Raw genomic sequence first — 19,515 nt, 5'->3', positions numbered from 1 at the left:
CATGACAAGCGATCAAGCCCGCCAACATTTTGATTTGTTTTGGCGCTAAATCCTCCCGCGCTGAAGAATTCCCACCTTGGACTAGCGGTCATGTCTGATAAGTCTCGTGACAATTCCCAGTTTTCCACGCCCAAAAGGCCTCCAAATGGCGGTATGTCGTTCCCTGGGAGTCCCCCCATGACGGATAATACATTGTACCCGTGGAACTGGGGAGAAAATGCGTGTAAAGTGGAGTTAAGCAGCCCTTGTTTGAGCAGTGCCAGCAGTGATAGCCCGGATCTACGAAACAGTGAATCGAAAAGGGGCCGTCCTCGAGCTGACGCCATAAATTCGCTAATAATGGAAGGTGCCCAGTCCCCAAGCAGTATCAAGTGTCAGATTTGCAACCGAGTGTTCCCTAGAGAAAAGTCCCTCCAAGCACACCTGCGGACCCACACAGGTATGTTGTTGTGATCCCAGGCATTTAAAGCGGCCATTTTTAAACATGTCTTATTTAGCGATATAGATAAGCAGTTGTAGTAGCTTTGGATGTTTAGTGTGGATATATTTGTGGATTGGAATGTGTCAGGCTAGCCCTCTACCCCAACGATTAAAACGGCTAACAACGGCTAAAACATATTTACTTAATACGTGTTAGTTGATATTTACCTTATAAACCCAAGCTACTTGGGTGAAATGAAGTTTGTCAATCACGGATTTCTAGGATTTTGGGTACAATTTTTTTAATTGATTTCAATTACACTAGCTACTATGCTAGTTAACTAATGGTGTTTATCCAGTGTGCGAAATAGTTAAATACAATGATACCCATACTTGTTGCTAATTGCCTTAAAGGAAAACTTGCATAGCAGTATTTACTGGTGCTACTGTGTAACCAAGGTATTTACCGTAAGCATGGTTAGAAGATTGCGCAATAACCACGTTGGGCCTTCATGTTTGGGTTGGGCGTTTGGCGGGAAACGCTTGAGACGAATGTAATAACTTGCTCACCAGTTAAGAGCTCAAATGTAAATTGTAAGTAAACGTGACTATAAAATTAATGTGACCGAGTAGATTCTCTAATTTTAGTGAAATGTCCGTGTTAAGGTAAATGCTACGGTATTTAGTAATTTATTTGATATAAATCATTAATATCCTGTTTTGTTGTATATGGTGTTGTCATTAAATTTGTCAGTCATACACTGGAATTTGTAGGCAGGACAGTGTAAAATGTCGATACTTTTAAATGGTGGCTGAGTCCGCTATTTAAAAGTCTGGTGATGCCTCGGGGCGATTAAATGTAGGTGCGCAGAACGGATGCTCTGTAGTGCAGGGCTTTCGCGCCAAATCAGTTGACAGGCGCTTCTTTTGGAATATTTATGTTTATATCGGACTTCCAATTACTGATGATATCAGTAACACTTATGATTACTCAGGATGGAGTGGCATATAAAGACGTAGCTCAGAGAATTTATTTAGCCTTGCGATCATTGACTTGAAGGTATGTCAAGAGCGCAGAGTAAGTTCTCAAAGATCCTTTGTAACGACAGACAAGTTGCCAAACTTGAATCCATTACTTTTGATAATGTAATGACATATCGTTTATTGGTCTTTTAAACGGTAATGGTCGATGGCGAGTGAAATCATTATGACTAATCCTTTACCGCGGGTATTTGTCAAAAATACTTTTACGTACTTTCAGGGGGCCAAGACCTATTGATTGCTGAGGTCCGCTATCAACAATATATGTAGAATATCCTTTAAAAACAGTTATTGCATTAGACTGAAACGGGTATAGCCCTTTCAACTTGCGACAGGTAATATCTCTTTCGAAGTCTTTCACAAACTGAGTGAACTATGTATCCTTTTATCTATACCCAGACGCCATAATCCATTGAGGAGTGGCGGTGTGATTTTGAGTTACGTTGTTTTACGGGGAGGGACACTGACCCTCCGACGAATTCCTCCGTAGTTTGATGACATACACTGTATCAAATATTTGATGAAGGGCGTGTGGCTACACCCACAAACTTATAACCACTAACTGTATGACTGTTTGCTGAAGGTGCAAGACCCACCACCTTCAGTTGTATAAATACATACTGTGTATAACAGTTAATATTTCAAGTTGATCACGTATGGATTGGTTATATGGGTACCACCCAGAGCTGTAACTTGTTTCCTGGCTTACGGGAAACCATTAGAACTCTCACTCGGTGTAAAGCCATCTAACAAGAAAAGAAGTTTTAAAAAGTGACAGGAACGACGGGTGTAATAGGAAACGAGGAAGGCAGACAAGGAATGATTAAGGTGAAAGAAGTAGGCAGCACTACTCACTTGACATAGTGCTGCCGACTTCTTTCACCTTTATCATTCATCTGTGTTTGCCCTCCTCTTTTCCTACTAAACACTTTTAATTAGTCTAACACCGTATTGAAATTTGGATGGGGCAAGTTGGGATCGTATGATAAATATATGCAGATGAGGGAACTGAATGTGGGAGATAAACTGCAGTATAGTTTAATTATACTGATAATAGGCCTACTAAGTCAAAAGGTTGTTAAATAGACTGTTAGGTAAGGCTTTTGTTACTGTTACAGGTGAGCGACCATACCAGTGTGACTATCCAGGGTGTACTAAGGCATTTACACAGAGTGGCCAGCTCAAGACACACCAAAGACTGCACACAGGCGAGAAACCCTTCATATGCTCAGCACCAGGTAACGTTATTGAGTCATTCAGGTAGTTCTCTATAACCCTTCTGTCCAGGTTTATATATATATATATATATATATATATATATATATATATATGTGTGTGTGGGGTGTCTGTGATTGTTATCCATGTGATTTTTCTCATAGAGACTTAGAAGGATAGGTAAGATCTTTGTTTCAACTGACTAAAATCATTAGGAGATAGCAGCACTTTAATTCAAGCACTGAGTTTTAGTCAAGTTTTGGCATCAAATTTCAGTGAACTGGGGTTTCTTTAGCATAACAGCTGCATGATGTGCATGGTATTGTACCATTATGTTTACCAATGACCAACTACGAATATTTTACCTTTCGGGCAAACTTAAATGGTAATAATGATTTAAACATACTACTTCTGTGCATTATCATTGTAAGTACCGGTGTAAAGTTCATGAAAATGAACAGAGACTTGAGTTGTTACCCACTTGTTACTTGATGATGCGTTTACGTGAGGATTGGTTATTGCAAATATCCAGGCAGTTTTCCTTACTAACAATGACCCTTCATGACATCCTCCTCCCTCACACACTTTTTCCCTTCATCCTGCCCTTGATCTGCATCCCCTTCCATCCACTACACTTCATATGACAATCATCCCATACACATTCATTTTCTGATTACCACTTGATGTTTCACACCTGTGTTGGTGGTGGATATGGATACTTTCATGTGGTGCACTGCCTGCTTGATTCAACAAGCATCTCACAGCTCCCTCCCTATCCTTCAAAATGAGGATGGTGGACTGCAGAAAGATGATGACTTCAGCCTTCAGTCCACTGGTTTCACATTCTGATTAGCCTCATGATATACCAGATATGTAAATGTTAGAAACAACCATTTATCTGCTTCAGAAACTTCCATCAAGCATCTTGAATCAATCATACAATACTCAGCCATTCCTGATCTATCTATTGCCAGACGCCTCAATCCCGTTTGGGGTGGCCACAAACAAATTGCCTCCACGTCACCCTGTCCCCCGCCATTTCACTGCCCTGCTCCCAACTCACACACCCCCTCTCTCATATACCCCTCCATCTCATCCTCGGCCTCCCCCTCCCTCTTCCCCCCTCCACCTCACTCACATACACTCTCTTCGTCAGTCTTTCACCCTCCATCCTCTCCACATGGCCAAACCACCTCAGTGTGTTCCTCATATCGCTTCCTATCACATCCACATCCACACCACAACACTCCTTTATATCCTCATTTGTCAGCCCGTCTCTCCATGTGACTCCACAGGCTCCTCTTAAATAACTCATTTCTACTGCTCGCAATCTTGACTTGTGTCCTTCCAACAACGTCCAAGCTTCCCTTCCATACATTAGAGTTGGTATCACAATACTGTCATGTAGTAACTTTTTCACTTCCATGCTCACTTCCCTGTTTCTTATCACTGCTTTCAAAGAACCAGCAACCTTTCTTCCCTGCTGTACCCTTTCAAGCACTTCACCCTCCAAACCTCCATCCTTACTCATCACACTACCCAAGTACTTAAACGTACTCACATTTTCCAATTCCTCACCATCCAACCTTGCTGTACATTCACTGACTTCACCTCTCTCAAAGACCATCACTTTACTCTTCCCTACATTCACCTTTAGATTCCGTTTCTTACACAATCTCCCAAACTCATCCACCGAGCCTTGCAGCTCCCCTTCATCTTCACTCAACAACACAGTATCATCTGCAAACAACAGTACAGGGAGTTTCCAAACACTATCCTCTCTCACCAGGGCCACTCCAACATCCACCTTGTACCGGTACCTCTTTTATTACCCCATCCATGTACAGATTGAACAACCATGGAGACATGACCCATCCCTGTTTCAACCCAACCTTCAAAGAGAGAAATTCACTTAGTTCATCATCCACATGCACTGCAGCCTTAGCACCATCATACATACCCTTCACAGCATTCAACAACTTCCCATCTACTCCATATATTCTTAATACTTTCCACAATCCTTGTCTATCCACCCTGTCATATGCTTTCTCCAAATCCATGAAAGCTGCATACAACTTCTTTCCCTTCTCTAGAAACTTTTCCACTAAAGATCTAAGAATGTATATCTGGTCTACACAACCTCTTCCCTTCCTAAAGCCTCCCTGTTCTTCTCCAACTAATTCCTCTGTTCTTTCTCTAACTCTGTCAATAAGTATCCTACCATACACTTTTCCTATTATACTAAGAAGACAAATGCCCCTATGATTACCACACACTTCTTTTTCCCCTTTTCCTTTGTACAAGGGAATAATTATACCTGACTTCCAATCCTCCGGGACTCTACCTTCCTCCCAGACCAATCTGCACATCTTCCACATCCATTCTGGTGCTATCTCTCCCCCATGCTTCAGCATTTCACCACACACTCCATTAATTCCTGGGGCTTTCCCCAATTTAACTTTCTTCATTGCTTCCACAACTTCTATCCTACTGATTTCTTCCTGTCTTCTCACCTCCCTCCTTCTCCCAGCCATTCCCCAGCCACTTATACTTGCATTACCTCCATCCTCTACGTTCAACAGTTCCTTAAAGTGTTCTCTCCATCTGCTCACTTTTTCTCCCTTCTCCATTAGTAACCTACCATTTTTATCTTTCACTCCCCTGCTAACCTCACTTCCACCCTGTCTTACTCTCTTCACCTCTTTCCAGAACATTTTCTTACAGTCCCTCCACTTTACACTCAAATTCCTTCCAAATTCCTCATCCACTCTCTTCTTACTCTCTCTTACTAATCTTTCCACCTCTCTCTTTCTTTCTACATATAACTCTCTCTTCTGCCTCTCAACTTCTTCCACGCCCCCATTTCTCATCCATTCATTGTATGCTTTCTTCTTTTGTGCCACAGCCTGTCTCACCTTTTCAGTCCACCATGCTGTTCCTTGCACCCCCCTGTGTCTTCTCTTCCTCCCACACACCATATCACATGCTGCACATATTTCTTCTATAAGTATCCTGCACACACCTTCCACGTCCCCCATCTGCTCCAATTCATATTTGCCCAGTCGTTCCTCCACTTCTTTCTTATACTCTGCCTTTTTCTCATCCTCTTGTAACCTTTCCACTCTCCTTACAACTACTCCTTCCTCTCGTCTTTCCCTTCTTCTTTTTCTCCATCTTACTTGGATCCTAATTCTGGCCACCACCAAGTAGTGGTCAGAAAGTCCACTCCCCCAACCTCTATAAGCTCTTGCATCCATTACATATGTTTCCATCCTTTCATCCACATAATCAATCATTGCCTTCCTTTCATTCAGTTCACCACCCACCCTTCTCATCACTCACCATGTATACCTGTGGATCATTTTATGCCTGAAGAGGGTATTGGCTATCTCCAACCCCCTCCCAGCACGAATGTCCACTAACACACTGCCATTCTCATCTATCTCAGCCAGCACACCCCACTCACCAACTATTCCATCCACTTTCACATTCCCTACTTTACCATTCATATCACTGATCAAAAACACTCTCTCATTCCTTCCAAACTTTTCCATGCACACTTCCACATTTGTCCAAAACTCTTCTCTCACTCTGCTAGCATGATCTTGCGTTGGCGCATACACACAATTGCCCACATTTGTATTCCAACTTTCAACCTTACCCTCAGAATCCTTGACCTAAGTGATCCATACTGTCTTGTGCTCTTCTTCCATCTTTTACTCACAACTATACATACTCCCTCTTTTGCCCTCTCATTCTCACCTACTTCAGCACATATACCCCATCCATAATCCCCTTCTCTCACACTTTCTCCTCTCCATTTTGTTTCAGTTATTCCACATACATCCACTTTCGCACCCTCAAGCACCTGGACAATCTCTGTCTCTTTCACCTCATCATTTGCACCTCGTACATTCCATGTTTCCATTACCAAGTCCTTTGTCCGGTCCTGGGTCATCATTGTTTGGTCAGTCCTTGTCCGAGGCTTCTTGTTTGTCTTTGTAGTTAGTTGTTTTCCAGGGAGGGGCACTAACCCTCCGCCAACCCTTTTAGTTGCCTTTTACGACAAGCAGGGATACTGGGGGAGTATTCTTGAAAAAAAAACCCTACCCCCATGTTCCTTATAAAATTATCATCCTCAGGTTGTACCTCCCGCTTCACCCATGCCAACCGCCATTGTGCAGAGCACCCATATGCCACCTTGCAGAGGACACCAGATCTTAACATCAACCCACAGCTCTCACCTGCTGAGTGCACAGATGACGTAAGTGGTGATTTTTAAGTACATGTCATTAAAGTTTTGTAGCTACCTCATTTCCCTTCCTAGAGAGAGGTGAGGTAGAGTCCAGAAAGCCAGAAAAAAATTGGTTGAATGAATTACTAGCCAAAATTTGTCCAGTTGAATGGGACACACTCATGTTCACTCAATATTCAAGCCCCTAGAATCCTGGCTTCACTGGATAGGTTAAAATTACTCTACCTGTAGCTTCATATTGACCTATCCAACAGTCAGTCCAACATTTTTTCAGTTAATAAAGGTGCCAAACCATTGTTATACATTCATCCACACAAAATTCGTCCAGCTAGCTAAATCTCACAAGGGAATTATTTGAAAAGAGTCATATTAGAGTTAACATGTTCATGAAGTCAGAGATGGAAAGTTGTGTATGTTAATTGTATGTTGTTTGCATGCACACCCAATTTCTGGAGTGATAAAATACCATTTAATTGATAACTGTGCTTAATAGTTTATAATATTTTTATGCAGAAGGTATGATAAGTCAGGGAGTGAATATTGATAAGTTGCAGTTCAGGTGTATGCCAGTCAAAGGGACCACTTATGCCATATTCATTGCCCAACAGTTTTGGGAAAAATATAGAAGGAAGAAAAGGGAGCATTACTTTGTTGATTTGGAGAAGACCTCTGACAGTTCCTAAGAAGGTGGTGAAGTGGGCAGTGAGAAAGCTTGGGATCAAGGAGTGGCTGGTTAGAGTGGTTATGGCCATGTATGTGGGTCCGGTGCTCAAACCAAGGCGATAGTGAATGGAGATGAATGACAAAGTTTTCCATGAATGTTGGCATGCATCAGGGGTCAGTCTGAGTCCCTTATTGTTTGTCATGATGCTTGAAACTCTCTCAAGTGACTTCAGAAGTGGACTCCCATGGGAGATGTTGTATGCTAATGACTTGGTGCCAATTGCAAAGAATGAAAGTGAGGCAGAGGAAGGATTTAAGAAATGGAGAGACTGAATGGGGTACAAGGTTTTGAGAGTAAATATGGATAAAACAAAGCTGTCAGAGCAGAGGGAGAGTGGTTGTGTGATATGCCACAAGGGTATGGGAAGTAACTCCTTTTGCAGGTTTGTGATAAGTGGGTGCATGAGAGATTTAGTGGTACTAGAGGTAGACTGCTAGATAATGCTGATTTCATGTATGCTGTGTGTCAGGGTGGCCATATAGAGGTAGTCAGGTGTGAAAGGATTGCTCTTGCTGGTGGATCTCTTGAGTGTGTGGAAGAGTTTTGTTATTTGGGGGACATGTTATGTTGCTGGAGGTAGGTCTGGAGCTATTTCTGTGGACTGGGTAAGGAGTAGTTGGAGAAAGTTCAAGGAGCTGTTGCCCATCCTGATGTTGAGAGGGCTCTCCCTCCATGGTAAGGGATCTTTGTGTGCAGCATGTGTTAGGAGTGGAATACTGTACGGTAGTGAGACCTGGGGAGTAAAGGAAGAGGATGTTTGTATGCTCAGACATACAGAAATGACAGTGATTAGATGGATGTGTAGTGCCTCCTTGAGTGCAAGGCCTGGGGGAGCTAGGATTACAACTGAAGAATTGAGAGGAAGGATGAGACTAGAGTGTATTGGTGTTGTGATGAGCAGGGGTAGTAGCAGTAGTTGTAGTTGTTCCCTAGGCAGTCTGGCTGAACAGCCTCAAGTCCCTAAGGAAGACCCGAGACCGGGCTTTCCCACAGACTTCTCAAGTTGGTGCAGGTGATTATGTGCAATGCAGTCTTCCATAATGTGTTTAATAGTATGAGGTGCTGTGCTGCATCCTGGACAAGCATCAGTGACTGAGTCATCCAGCTTCTTCTGATAACTTATGAGGGCTGGATGATGCCCACATCTCAGCCTGGACAGGTGGACCCTGTCCTCACGAGGGAGGTGGGATTCAGAAGGGTGGATATCAGAAAGCCATGCATGCAGCTTTGTGTTGTCTTTGAGTGACTAAATGAAGCTGCGAGTGATTTGAGTATGGATATGCTTCTGGAAGCTGGTTTGAGGCAGGCAAGGGGGGAGAGATGACAGCATTTATGTATGCTGTCGTGTGCTGGGTGTTGCTTTGATGGTCCTTGGTGTGTGTGGATGTGCTGCCATGGAGTGTTAGTGGATGTTGTGGGTTTGTGGAGGCTGTGGCAAGAATTTGTTTGCCTCTCATGTCTCGATGATCCTTGACTTTGAGGACTTTTTTTCCTGTGTTACTCTACTTTCAATTTCTTTTGCACATTTTCCTCATTTTTCTGTCACTGTACCCAGGTATTTGAACTCTCTCACCAATTCCAGTCTCTCTCAGTTCACTGTAACATCACACTGGGAGTCACTTTCTCTCTCAATAACCATCACTTTACTCCTTTCCACATTTACTCTTAAGGTACGACGCTCATAGACATCAGCAAAACTCTGCACTAGCCTACCAAGTTCTCGTCTGGTACCTGCCAGCCGTGCTGCATCATCAGCATAAAACAAATTTGAGATATTCCATCTATCACCAGTCATTACCAATGTCATCCCTCTCTCCATTACTTGTGTTTTTACTTCTCTCATCACTCCATCCATATATATATATTGAACAACCATAGGGGCATCACACAATCTTGTCGCATGCCCGCATCAATTGTGAACCTTCACTTAGATGCCCATTAACCCTTACACATGCTTCGCTACCATCATAAAAACTCTTGACAACACCTAGCAGCTTATCATCTACACCGTACATTCGCAAAACTTTTCACAATCCCTCTCTGTCTACTTTGTTGTATGCTTTTTCCAGATCCATGAATGCCATAAACACCTTATGGTCCTCCTCACAAGCCTTCTCTGTTGCCTGTCTCACTGCAAATATTTGATCCACACATCCTCTGCCACTCTTAAAGCCACCCTGTTCATCACTCACTAGGACTTCTGATATCTCTCTTTCTCTATAATAATTCTTCCATATACCTTCCCTACCACACTCATTAAACTTATGCCACGATAATTCCTGCACTCACTTCGTTCACCTCTATTTTTGTAACGGGGTACAATCACAGCCTTTTTCCACTCTGCAGGCACAGTTTCACTCATTCATCCCTTCTTACATATCTCCAACAAGCACTTCATTCCACTCTTTCCATTACACTTATGCATTTCTGCATACACCTTATCAACCCCAGATGCTTTCTCATTTTTCAGCCACTTCACAGCACTCTTCACCTGTGCGAGTGTCACGTCTCCTGGCACTGCATTTCTACTCTTCACATCCCCAAATCTAATCATGTTTACAACCGCTTTGCTCTCTCTATTCTCATTCATCAGGCTCTCAAAATATTCTTTCCACCTGGTCCTTCCTTCATCTCCATGGGTTAATAATCTACCACCTGCATCCTTCACACCATCACACTTCTTTCCGCTTTCACTTCTACATTCCACACCTCTTTTCAGAATAACTTCCTATTTTCAGAGTAGTTTGCATTCATTTTCCTTCCTAGATCATCATTTACCTCCTCCTTTTTCCTCTTCACTAGTCTCTTTACATGCTTCTTGCTCTCAATATACTCAGTTCTTATTTCAACTGAACCCCTATCCTGTAACCACTTTAGCCACTTCTTCCTCTTTTCCTCCACGGCATTCTTAACCTCCTCATCCTACTATGCCGTACCTTTCTTCTTTGTTGTTACTCTTGCCACACCACACACCATTTTAGCACTCCTAACTAAGCAATCCCTACATGCATTCCACAGGCTGTCCAGATCCATTTCATAACACATCACAAACAATAAAAGTATTAAAAATAAATTAACACCAAGACTCAATGTCCTAAGGTCACTTGCCCATACAACATTCGGACACAACAAAGAAACAACCACCACGGTATACAAACAGTATACCGTATATGTTCAGTGATGAATTATGCAAGCCCAGCTTGGGCCTCTAACCTCACTAAAACACACTACAACACCTACAGACCAAGGCCCTAAAAATAATCACAGGCTACACAGCAACTACACTCATAGATCACCTACACCAAGAAACCAAAGTCCTCAAAGTCAAGGATCATGGAGACATGAGAGGCAAACAAATTCTTGCCACAGCCTCCACAAACCCACAACATCCACTAACACTCCATGGCAGCACATCCACAAACACCAAGGACCATCAAAGCAACACCCAGCTGAGGAATGTTTGTGGAGTACAGAGGGTGGATAGGATATGAAATAAAGTGATTCATGAAAGGTGTGGAGTAAGGAAGTCTGTGGACACCAGAATTGAAGAGAGTTTACTGAGATGGTATGGTCATGTGGAGAGAATGGATAACAATAGAGTAGTGAAAAAGCTATATCTGAGCAAATTTGAAGGAGGGAGAAGGTGAGGTAGGCCAAGGAGAAGGTGGAGAGATATGGTGGATGAGGGTGTGAGGAAGAGAGGTTTGGAGGTCGGTGAGGCTAGGGAACTGACGAGATCGAGCTGGCTGGATGAATGTTGAAGAGGTGCATGGTCAGGGATTTTGGCATCCCTTTTTAACGTGGCGGCGTCCGGATTGACTCAATCAGATACATTTATGTGAAGCTACAGAACGTGGTGAATGTTTTTTGGCGGATCCGATAGAGCCAGGATTCCGGGGGCTTGAATGATGAGTGAATGGAAGCGTGGCCCATTGGATTGGGCAAGTTTGGGCTGTCTGGATGTTGCTACTCCTCACCCTGCCCTTGGGTGGGAAAGGAGGTCCGGATGATGATGATGTGTTAAGTGACATTGGTGTATTGTTTGTTACACCAAGGAATTTGTGTGTTTGTGTGGTAGGAGGATGTTGTTTATGGTGAAGTGTGGAATGTGACTATGTTCTGCTGTCCAGTTTGTGAGAAGGGTTGCTGTAGATTTGGCTGGGGCTATATTGAGTCTGATTGTGGTGAACCATTCGTGTAGTGTGTTGAGGTAGGATGTGTGCAGCTGTGTTGTGTTTGCAATTTGATGTGTACATGTAAGTGTTATGTTGTCTACATAGGAAGCTATGTGTATCTGGGATATGGGTATGTCATGCATGTATAGGTTAAAAAGTGTATGGGACAACATATCATTAAGGGATGCCATTTGTGAAGTTTCTGGTGTTCAGTGACTGAACGGCGAATGTTACATGTGCACATCTGCCTGCTAAGTAGTTTGGCAGCTATCTTTTTGTGTTATTGTGCATGTTTGTATTGAAAATTTTGTTTGTGAGGTTGTGGAAGGAGATTGTATTTAAGGCCTTGCTAATGTCTAGTGTGACTAGGAGTGTTCTGTGTGGTGGCCTAGCTGAATTGATGTCATCAAAAACTCTTTGTGTACGGTCTGTAAAAAGAGTGTTTGTGGAGCGTAACGGCCTAAAACCATGTTGTGATGGGGCTAGTGGGATGTGAGGTGTTACTAATTGTAATACTAATCGTTCAGTGACTTTGGAAGGGTGCAGAGGAGTGTGATGGGGTGGTGTGAGGAAGGCAGCGTAGGGTCTTTGTTGGGTTTGGAGATAGTGATGATGGCACCATGCTTCCAGGTGTTGGGTATTATGTTGTGTGAGTAGCTGCAGTTTGATATGTTGGTGAGTACTTGTATGCCTTGTGGTCCAAGATGTTTGAGGGGTATGTTGCTTAAGTTCTCTGGTCTACAGGCAGATAAGTGCTTAATTTTGTGTGTGTGTGTGTGTGTGCGTGCATGCGTGCGTGTGTGTGTGTGCGTGCGTGCGTGCATGTGTGTGTGCGTGCATGCGTGCGTGTGTGTGTGTGTGCGTGCATGCGTGCGTGTGTGTGTGTGTGTGTGTGTGTCCGACTCTGAGCATAGGCTTCACAGCCTGCTCTCGTGGCCCAGTAGTCCTCCTACGTACAGTACACCTCTCTACATGTCACCACTTCAGCATTAACACCCACCATCCATACTGAATACATGCTAAGGCTGTCTCATATAGGACTGGTGTATTGGTATTAGCGGGGGTATTTTCATGACATGTTGGCGGGTCTTCTGGTAGGTCAGTAAAGTCTGATTTCACGAAATTCAAATCTTTAAACTGTTCCCTGCCCAACCTGGATTTGAACCTGGATCCGGTAGGACTGCGGGTCGCCTTTCTACCAATTGAGCCACCACCTCCCCCAGTGCTAATGATGTGCTTCATCTGGTTGTAAGTGAAGGGTGAAAAGTCTGGTTCTGTGGGGAACTGTCTCCTACATCGAATAACACGTCGGTCATCGCGATGGGGGTTTAGATGATTGACGTGAAAAATGATTGATGAGAGTGTTTGCTTGTTGTTTATTTGAGGGTATGGTGTCTGTTTTTGTGATGGCAGTGTGTGATTGTGTAGTGTTGCTGTTGGAGAGTGATGCTGTTTAGTGGTTTGTAGTTTGCTGGTGTTTGTTTTGTGGTCAAGTGTTTCAAGATAGTTATTCCAATACAGTAATCCCTCTAATATCCAATATCCGAACATCCCCACTAACCGGACATAATCGTCCCGGGATCCAATATTCCCAAAATGGGCCAAAAACCGCAAAAAAATTGAAAAAAATCTGACTTTTTTCCCACCCGTAATTTGAAATTGCCGCGTGGCGTCGAACAGCTGTTACACCAGGGTCCCTTCACCCCTTCCTTCCTCCCCCTTCCCTCCTCCCCTGTCAGGGTTGCCATTTGGTATTTTTCATTACCAAGTGTGGGCCAATTTGGTAATGAAAAATTCGTTTGGTAATGAATCAGAATAATGAATTACCAAATGGATTTTTCACATGTATGAGGATACACAGGATGGAGATGGTGGATTGTTTGCCCTCTCTGATTATTTTGGTAGCCTATGTAGCGTGATAATAATCAACATGCTGTTAATTATAAGAAGAGTGATTACATGTATTTCCACTTGTGTATATAATTAGTGAAGAATAGATGCTAGCTTTACGAATTTGGTAATGAAAATAAAAAATGGTAATGAAAATTGAGGAGTTTGGTAATATGGCCGTTGCGATCTGGCAACTCTGTTACCCCGCCATCATCAACAGTCACAGCCTAACTCCGATCGAAAGCAGATGCTTATAGCAGTGCAAGCCACAGGTGCTTGTTTTTTGTGAATAAACAGTGATTAAACTGCAATACCTCACCACTAGAACACACGGGAATTTACAGTGTTGTGCAGTGTTAAGAAATTAGAATTTAGAGTGCAGAGGATTAACTGTGGACTGCAAACTGGAAGTTCAAACCAGTTCAGGAGCCAGGGACTTGTAAGTACCCAGAATGTTTAATATTGTATAAACTCACCTCTAAAACCTCATTTTATGGTTCTTTTGCATTTATTTTGGTCTTTTATGTCCCGTATTGGTGTGATTTGGGTCTTAAATAGGTGCAATGCATGTCCAGAGGTAGTTGTATAGGTGTTTTTCTGAGTTAAGGTCCATAAGTACAAGTCCAGGAGGCTGGGGCCCAATATCCGGACAGGATCACTATCCGGACATGCCTTTGGCTCTGTTACATCGGATATTGGAGGGCTTACTGTATAGTTTTTGCTGCTGTGATATTTTATTATTTATTTGAGTGTTCAGTGCTTTTATTTGTTGTACAGTGTCTTGTATACGGGGTGTTGGGGAGTGTTGCAATGCGTCGCATTGACTGATGAGGCCTTGAATTTCTGATGTGAAGTTGGGATTGTGTCTCTTTCTCTGTTGCCTCTAGGGATGTGTCTTTTTGTCTGCATTTTGAATAATTACATTGAAAGTGTGCACACCAGTGTTGATGTTTGTGATGGTTGTACTTTATAGTGTTTCAAAGTGTTGTTCTGTTTCAGTTGTGAAGACCCCCCAGGTGGGTCTCATAATTAGTGTGTGTGTCTGTGGCCAGCTGGGGTGATACTGGTTTTGATAGTGATGATGACTGGGAGGTGGTCAGAGCCAAGGATTTTGACCACTCTCCACGATGTTGTGGGGGCAAGTTTTGGGGGAGCAAAAGGTGATATTTGGAGATGATGGGAGGAAGAGGGCTTGGTGTGGGATATGGGTATGTTAATGGAGATAGTTGAGAATGGAAAGATTATCTGTTTGGGATTATAGTATCAGCCTTCTGTCTGTGTCAGGGTTTTTGACATGTCAGGCTGACGCCTTGGTGTTGAAATCACCACCTGGGATGATGTTGGGTATGTATGAGGAGGGGTAGATTGAGATGGTCTGGACATGTTGTGAGGATGGAGAATGACAGTTAAGTGTGGAAGTTGTGAAGTGTGAATATCAGGAGTAGGGTTGTGAGAGGCAGACTGAAAAAGACCAGGAACATGGTCATAGACTGTAACCTCAAGGATATGGGACTGATTAGGGAGGTTGCCCGAGATCGAGCAGCATGGAGAGCCACTATTTGTTGACCGAGGCCAGCGCATGCAAGCATGTTGGAGCCTTGATAAACAATATGATATGGTATGCTCATAAGTTTTACTAATAAGTGCTTTTACTTTTTAGGTTTTGCGATGGCTGGAGAAATATCGTCATGAGAGGATGGAGCGCACCCCAGCCAAAACACGTAAGACTAAACGAGAACTAGAGGGCACCCCTGACACTCCCCAGACTCCACACTCACCTAGTTCAGACACAGACATCATGTCTCCACCACCTGTAAAACGCACAAAATCTCGCCGTGGTTTGGGTCCCCTGATGGAGCAGCAGCAGAATGTATCAGACAGTCGTTCCATCTCTGTATACCACACCATTCACAAAGATGAAAATGCGTTCAGATCATCTGGTATTTATGAGGGAGATGAGAACAAGTTCACAGACTTCCAACGACCCCAGAGGCCCCTACCAACTTCCTCTCTCCATTCTCGTGTCCTGAGAAATACTGAAAATATCCAGAGCCCAACAAAGACTCAAGGTTACCGTGGCTTTGATATTGATGGTATCAAACCATTGCTTGAAACTGAAGAACAAGGTTTAACTCCACTAATTCCAGTTAATGAGGTTCATGCATCGTCTGAACCCAAACTTCTGTTGACTGAAAGTGAGATTTTCGGGTTGAGCTATCCTACTCCTGAGTTGAATTCAAGCACACTTGCAGTTCCTCCTAATCATGTGCTTAAAGAAGGCCCAGTTACTGGGAACCTGCCATGGTCAGAAGGCAGACCATCAACTGAGGTTACTGATGGTTGCCTCTTGATGGACTTAAACAAAAAACAGATGCTTGATGTATGTCAGCAGGATTATATCCCACAAGTAGTGTTGTCTCTTCCCATCTCGCAGTCTCAGTCATTGTCAACAGCCATTGTCACTGAGCCACAAAAGCTGCCTGCTGAGGAAGAGTCATCTCAAGAAAAACTGCCACAAATTGGTGAAACTTGGCGGTTGAGACAGCCAAAAAAGAGATGGTTACTTGAGGCCCAGCTAGAACAGGAGCAGCCAAGACACTTTGATTCAAGCAACACAAATGTACACACAGATTCTGACAACCAAAACAGACACATTGATCCTGATGTTGCCAACAGGCACTTTGATCCAAATATTCCCAAAATTCGGATTATTGATCCGAATGTCATAAACAGACACACTGATTCAGACAACCAAAACAGGCAGAACAATCTAGATATTTTGAACAGGAGCACAGATCTAGATATCCCAAATGGGCATATTGATCCTGGTATTCCTCATAGACATGTAGATCTGGAAATGCCTGCAAGACACGTTGATTCAGACATCCAAACTAGACCTTCTGTTCTTATGAAGGCCTCTCCTGTACCTCAAGTCAGACAAGTGGTTGGGCAGCCTCAAGTTAGGGAAACCAAGGACAAGTGGATGGGTGCCATGGCTTTAATTCAGCTGGCAGAAGTTTCAGAGGAAGGCGCTCAGCCACTAAACCTCTCCACAGCACGGTATACCATGCTGTAACATTTGGCTTTGGCACAGAAGATAAACCAAAAAACTTACATTTTAAACAGCATTGCATACATTATAACGTGAATTCTCAAGGCCAACCCATAGTTACATGTTGTTTTCAAGTCTGAACAAGCTTCAAAAAGCATATACAGTAGATATCCAATTATGTAGCAGTTTTTAAAGCTTTTCAGTTGGTAATTGATATAAATACTTATCATATACCAGTATACTGTATCTGTTATTCCAAGCTTATCAACATTAATGCTGATGCCTCGCTGTCTCTGGATATGTTTCGCCAGACAATTTTATCCTCGCATCTTGGAACTTGTCTCCAGAGAATAAAGGCTGTACTCCAAACTTACGTCATCAACCTATAATCTACTACTATTTAATGTTGCTATGCATCTATTGCTAGTCGTCTGCGCAATCAGTAACAGAAATGTCAAGTTGCTTTTTATGCTTTATGATACTGTGTCACATGACACCAATATTGATGAACTGTTGACCACATGTACTATATTTGTGTTAACTCTTTCACTAGTGTTCCGATTAGAGTTTTGAAGTTATTTAACTAAGGAACTTTGTTATATTGGTACTCCCGTTACTTATAAACTAGTGAAAGGGTTAAGAAGTCATGTTTGTACTTGTGGAAATATATAATTTTGTTCATTAACCTATGTACCTGGAATATACCTTTACTCAGATACCTGTATTAGCAAATATTATTTGATTGTCTCTGTAAAGGTAATCTATAGTTACTGCTGTTATTAAAGGGCTATGTAATAACTGTATATAACTGAATATTGTAGCTTTATATCAATTTATTATCCTTCAATCAATGTATATGAATAAATTTATAAATTTTGAGTCCATATTTTTCTGTCCAGCTGTCAGGATTATATCAACTAGTATTGATGGCTTGGTTTGTTGTGATCAGTGGGGAGTGTGCTACTCCAAAGGTGAAAGCCAACTATGCTAACCAACTCTAAGCTAAATACAATATACAGTAGTACTGTTCCCTGGCAGTATGACAGAGTTGCTTCAAACTCCTTCAGCTTTATTCCCCGCCCCCCCTACCAAATGACATTTTTCGACTGAAAGAGGATACTTGCAGTGCAGGAGTAAATGGAGGCTGTAAATATCCATTCAAAGAGCTCATCCTGAGCTGAATAAATGCCTATAGAGATTGTAAAGAAAAAAAAGTTTAAGCTATATTCTCTGACTGATGAAGGTTGTCAATACAGGCTTTTAAGTAAGCAGTGCAGTCTGCTCCAGTTGCAAACGACTCATTTTAAGTGTATGTCAAAACACACTGCCATCAGTTTCTTAACCATTTTTCAAACTATTATACTGTTGACTTGGGCCACAACCATGGTTTCTGTAGGCCATAATATTTGATTAGAACTAAATTACAGAGCAAGGTACTACATAGCCAGCACTAAGAAAAAATATACCTCAATGAAGTTAACCCACAAACTTGGAGTTGTCTATGCTAGTGGCCAAAAATGTTTATGATTAATGTTCTTTACGTAAATCTAATATCTTGCATGGTGATTATTAAGCCTTGTCGCTCACTAATAACAAACAGAAATTATAAAAAGTTTTAAACATTACCATCCTTAATTAAAATACCTCAACCCGAATGCAAAAGGTGGGATGATTTTTTTTATTTTTTATTGTTAGACTATTGATAACTTCCTTGGAAGGAAAACATGACATTTCATGATTTGGTTACATGAAGTGTATACTGTTTATATATATATATATATATATATATATATATATAAACTGTTTTTTATATTTACAAGTTATCATTGTACAGTACTACTACTATTCTTGCAAGAATAAGAATCACTACTCCCGACGCTGACACACAAAGCGTCGCTTCAAATGACACGGTAGACTAGATCCATAGAATCGCTGGTAGCCATCTAGAATCATACATGTGCCATAAGGTGCCAGGGCCGATGGGTAGTAACGAGGCTGCTCCGTTGCCCACAAGAAATCGAGAACCTCTGATCCTGACCTCCAGTGCCACTCACCATCCTCCGACTTTTTCCCTCCAACCCAGATAGGCCAGCGCACACCTGAGGGTTTGTGAAGATAATGAGCCGTATTCCAGTGACAAGTTAGGAAACCATTACTATGTTTGCGGTACATTTTCCATCTTACGCTTTATTATCTCTTGGATTATATAGCTTATCTCTGCTTAGTATTGATAATTGGTATCCAAAACATACAAGGGCATTATTAAGGTATATTATATGGATTAAATTGCAGAGGAAAAGTTATGAAATCTCCAGTCAGCTACAGAACAACTAAAGCCCACTGAACAACAAGGACTTGAAGACATATTACAGTATTCCTAAGCCTGTCGTCTAGACTACTAGCCTCTAGTACAGGACTGGACATAACGCACTCTTTAATTTTAACATGCTTCCCTAGATGGGCCAATGCATGAGCGATGGTGAAATAACAGTTTACATGAAAACGCGTAGTAGTTATAAGAGTTATTAACCCCTAAAAGACACGTGTCTGCATATGCTGTCCAAGGGTATAGGGCCAAAAAGACGGGTGTCTGTATATGCTGTCCCACCCCCATACAACCCCACCCCCTCACCCTCCCAACCCTGTCCCCCCACCAACCCCACCCTCCCACCCCCAAACCCCAACAGACCCCCAACTCCCTCCAAAGCCCCCCCAATCCTCCCCACTGCCCCCTACCACCCCT

At 42.5% G+C, this 19,515-nt stretch overlaps 1 protein-coding gene across 1 annotated transcript; it reads left to right on the top strand.

Annotated features, from left to right (window-relative positions):
* Positions 1-90: 90 nt before the first annotated feature.
* Positions 91-17,553, top strand: LOC145415719 (uncharacterized). The gene is made up of 4 exons (XM_080284944.1): positions 91-439; positions 2,580-2,699; positions 6,819-6,940; positions 15,381-17,553. The coding sequence occupies exons 1-4, from the start codon at positions 91-93 to the stop codon at positions 16,794-16,796; spliced, it is 2,007 nt and encodes a 668-aa protein (XP_080141070.1). The 3' UTR covers positions 16,797-17,553.
* Positions 17,554-19,515: the final 1,962 nt, after the last annotated feature.

Source organism: Coenobita brevimanus, chromosome 103 (genome assembly GCF_032717465.1).
Source record: "Coenobita brevimanus isolate Jiangsu-jjx chromosome 103, ASM3271746v2, whole genome shotgun sequence".
NCBI lineage: Eukaryota > Metazoa > Arthropoda > Malacostraca > Decapoda > Coenobitidae > Coenobita > Coenobita brevimanus.
Note: the sequence above shows the minus strand (reverse complement) of the source record. Positions and strands in the feature narration are given on the sequence as shown.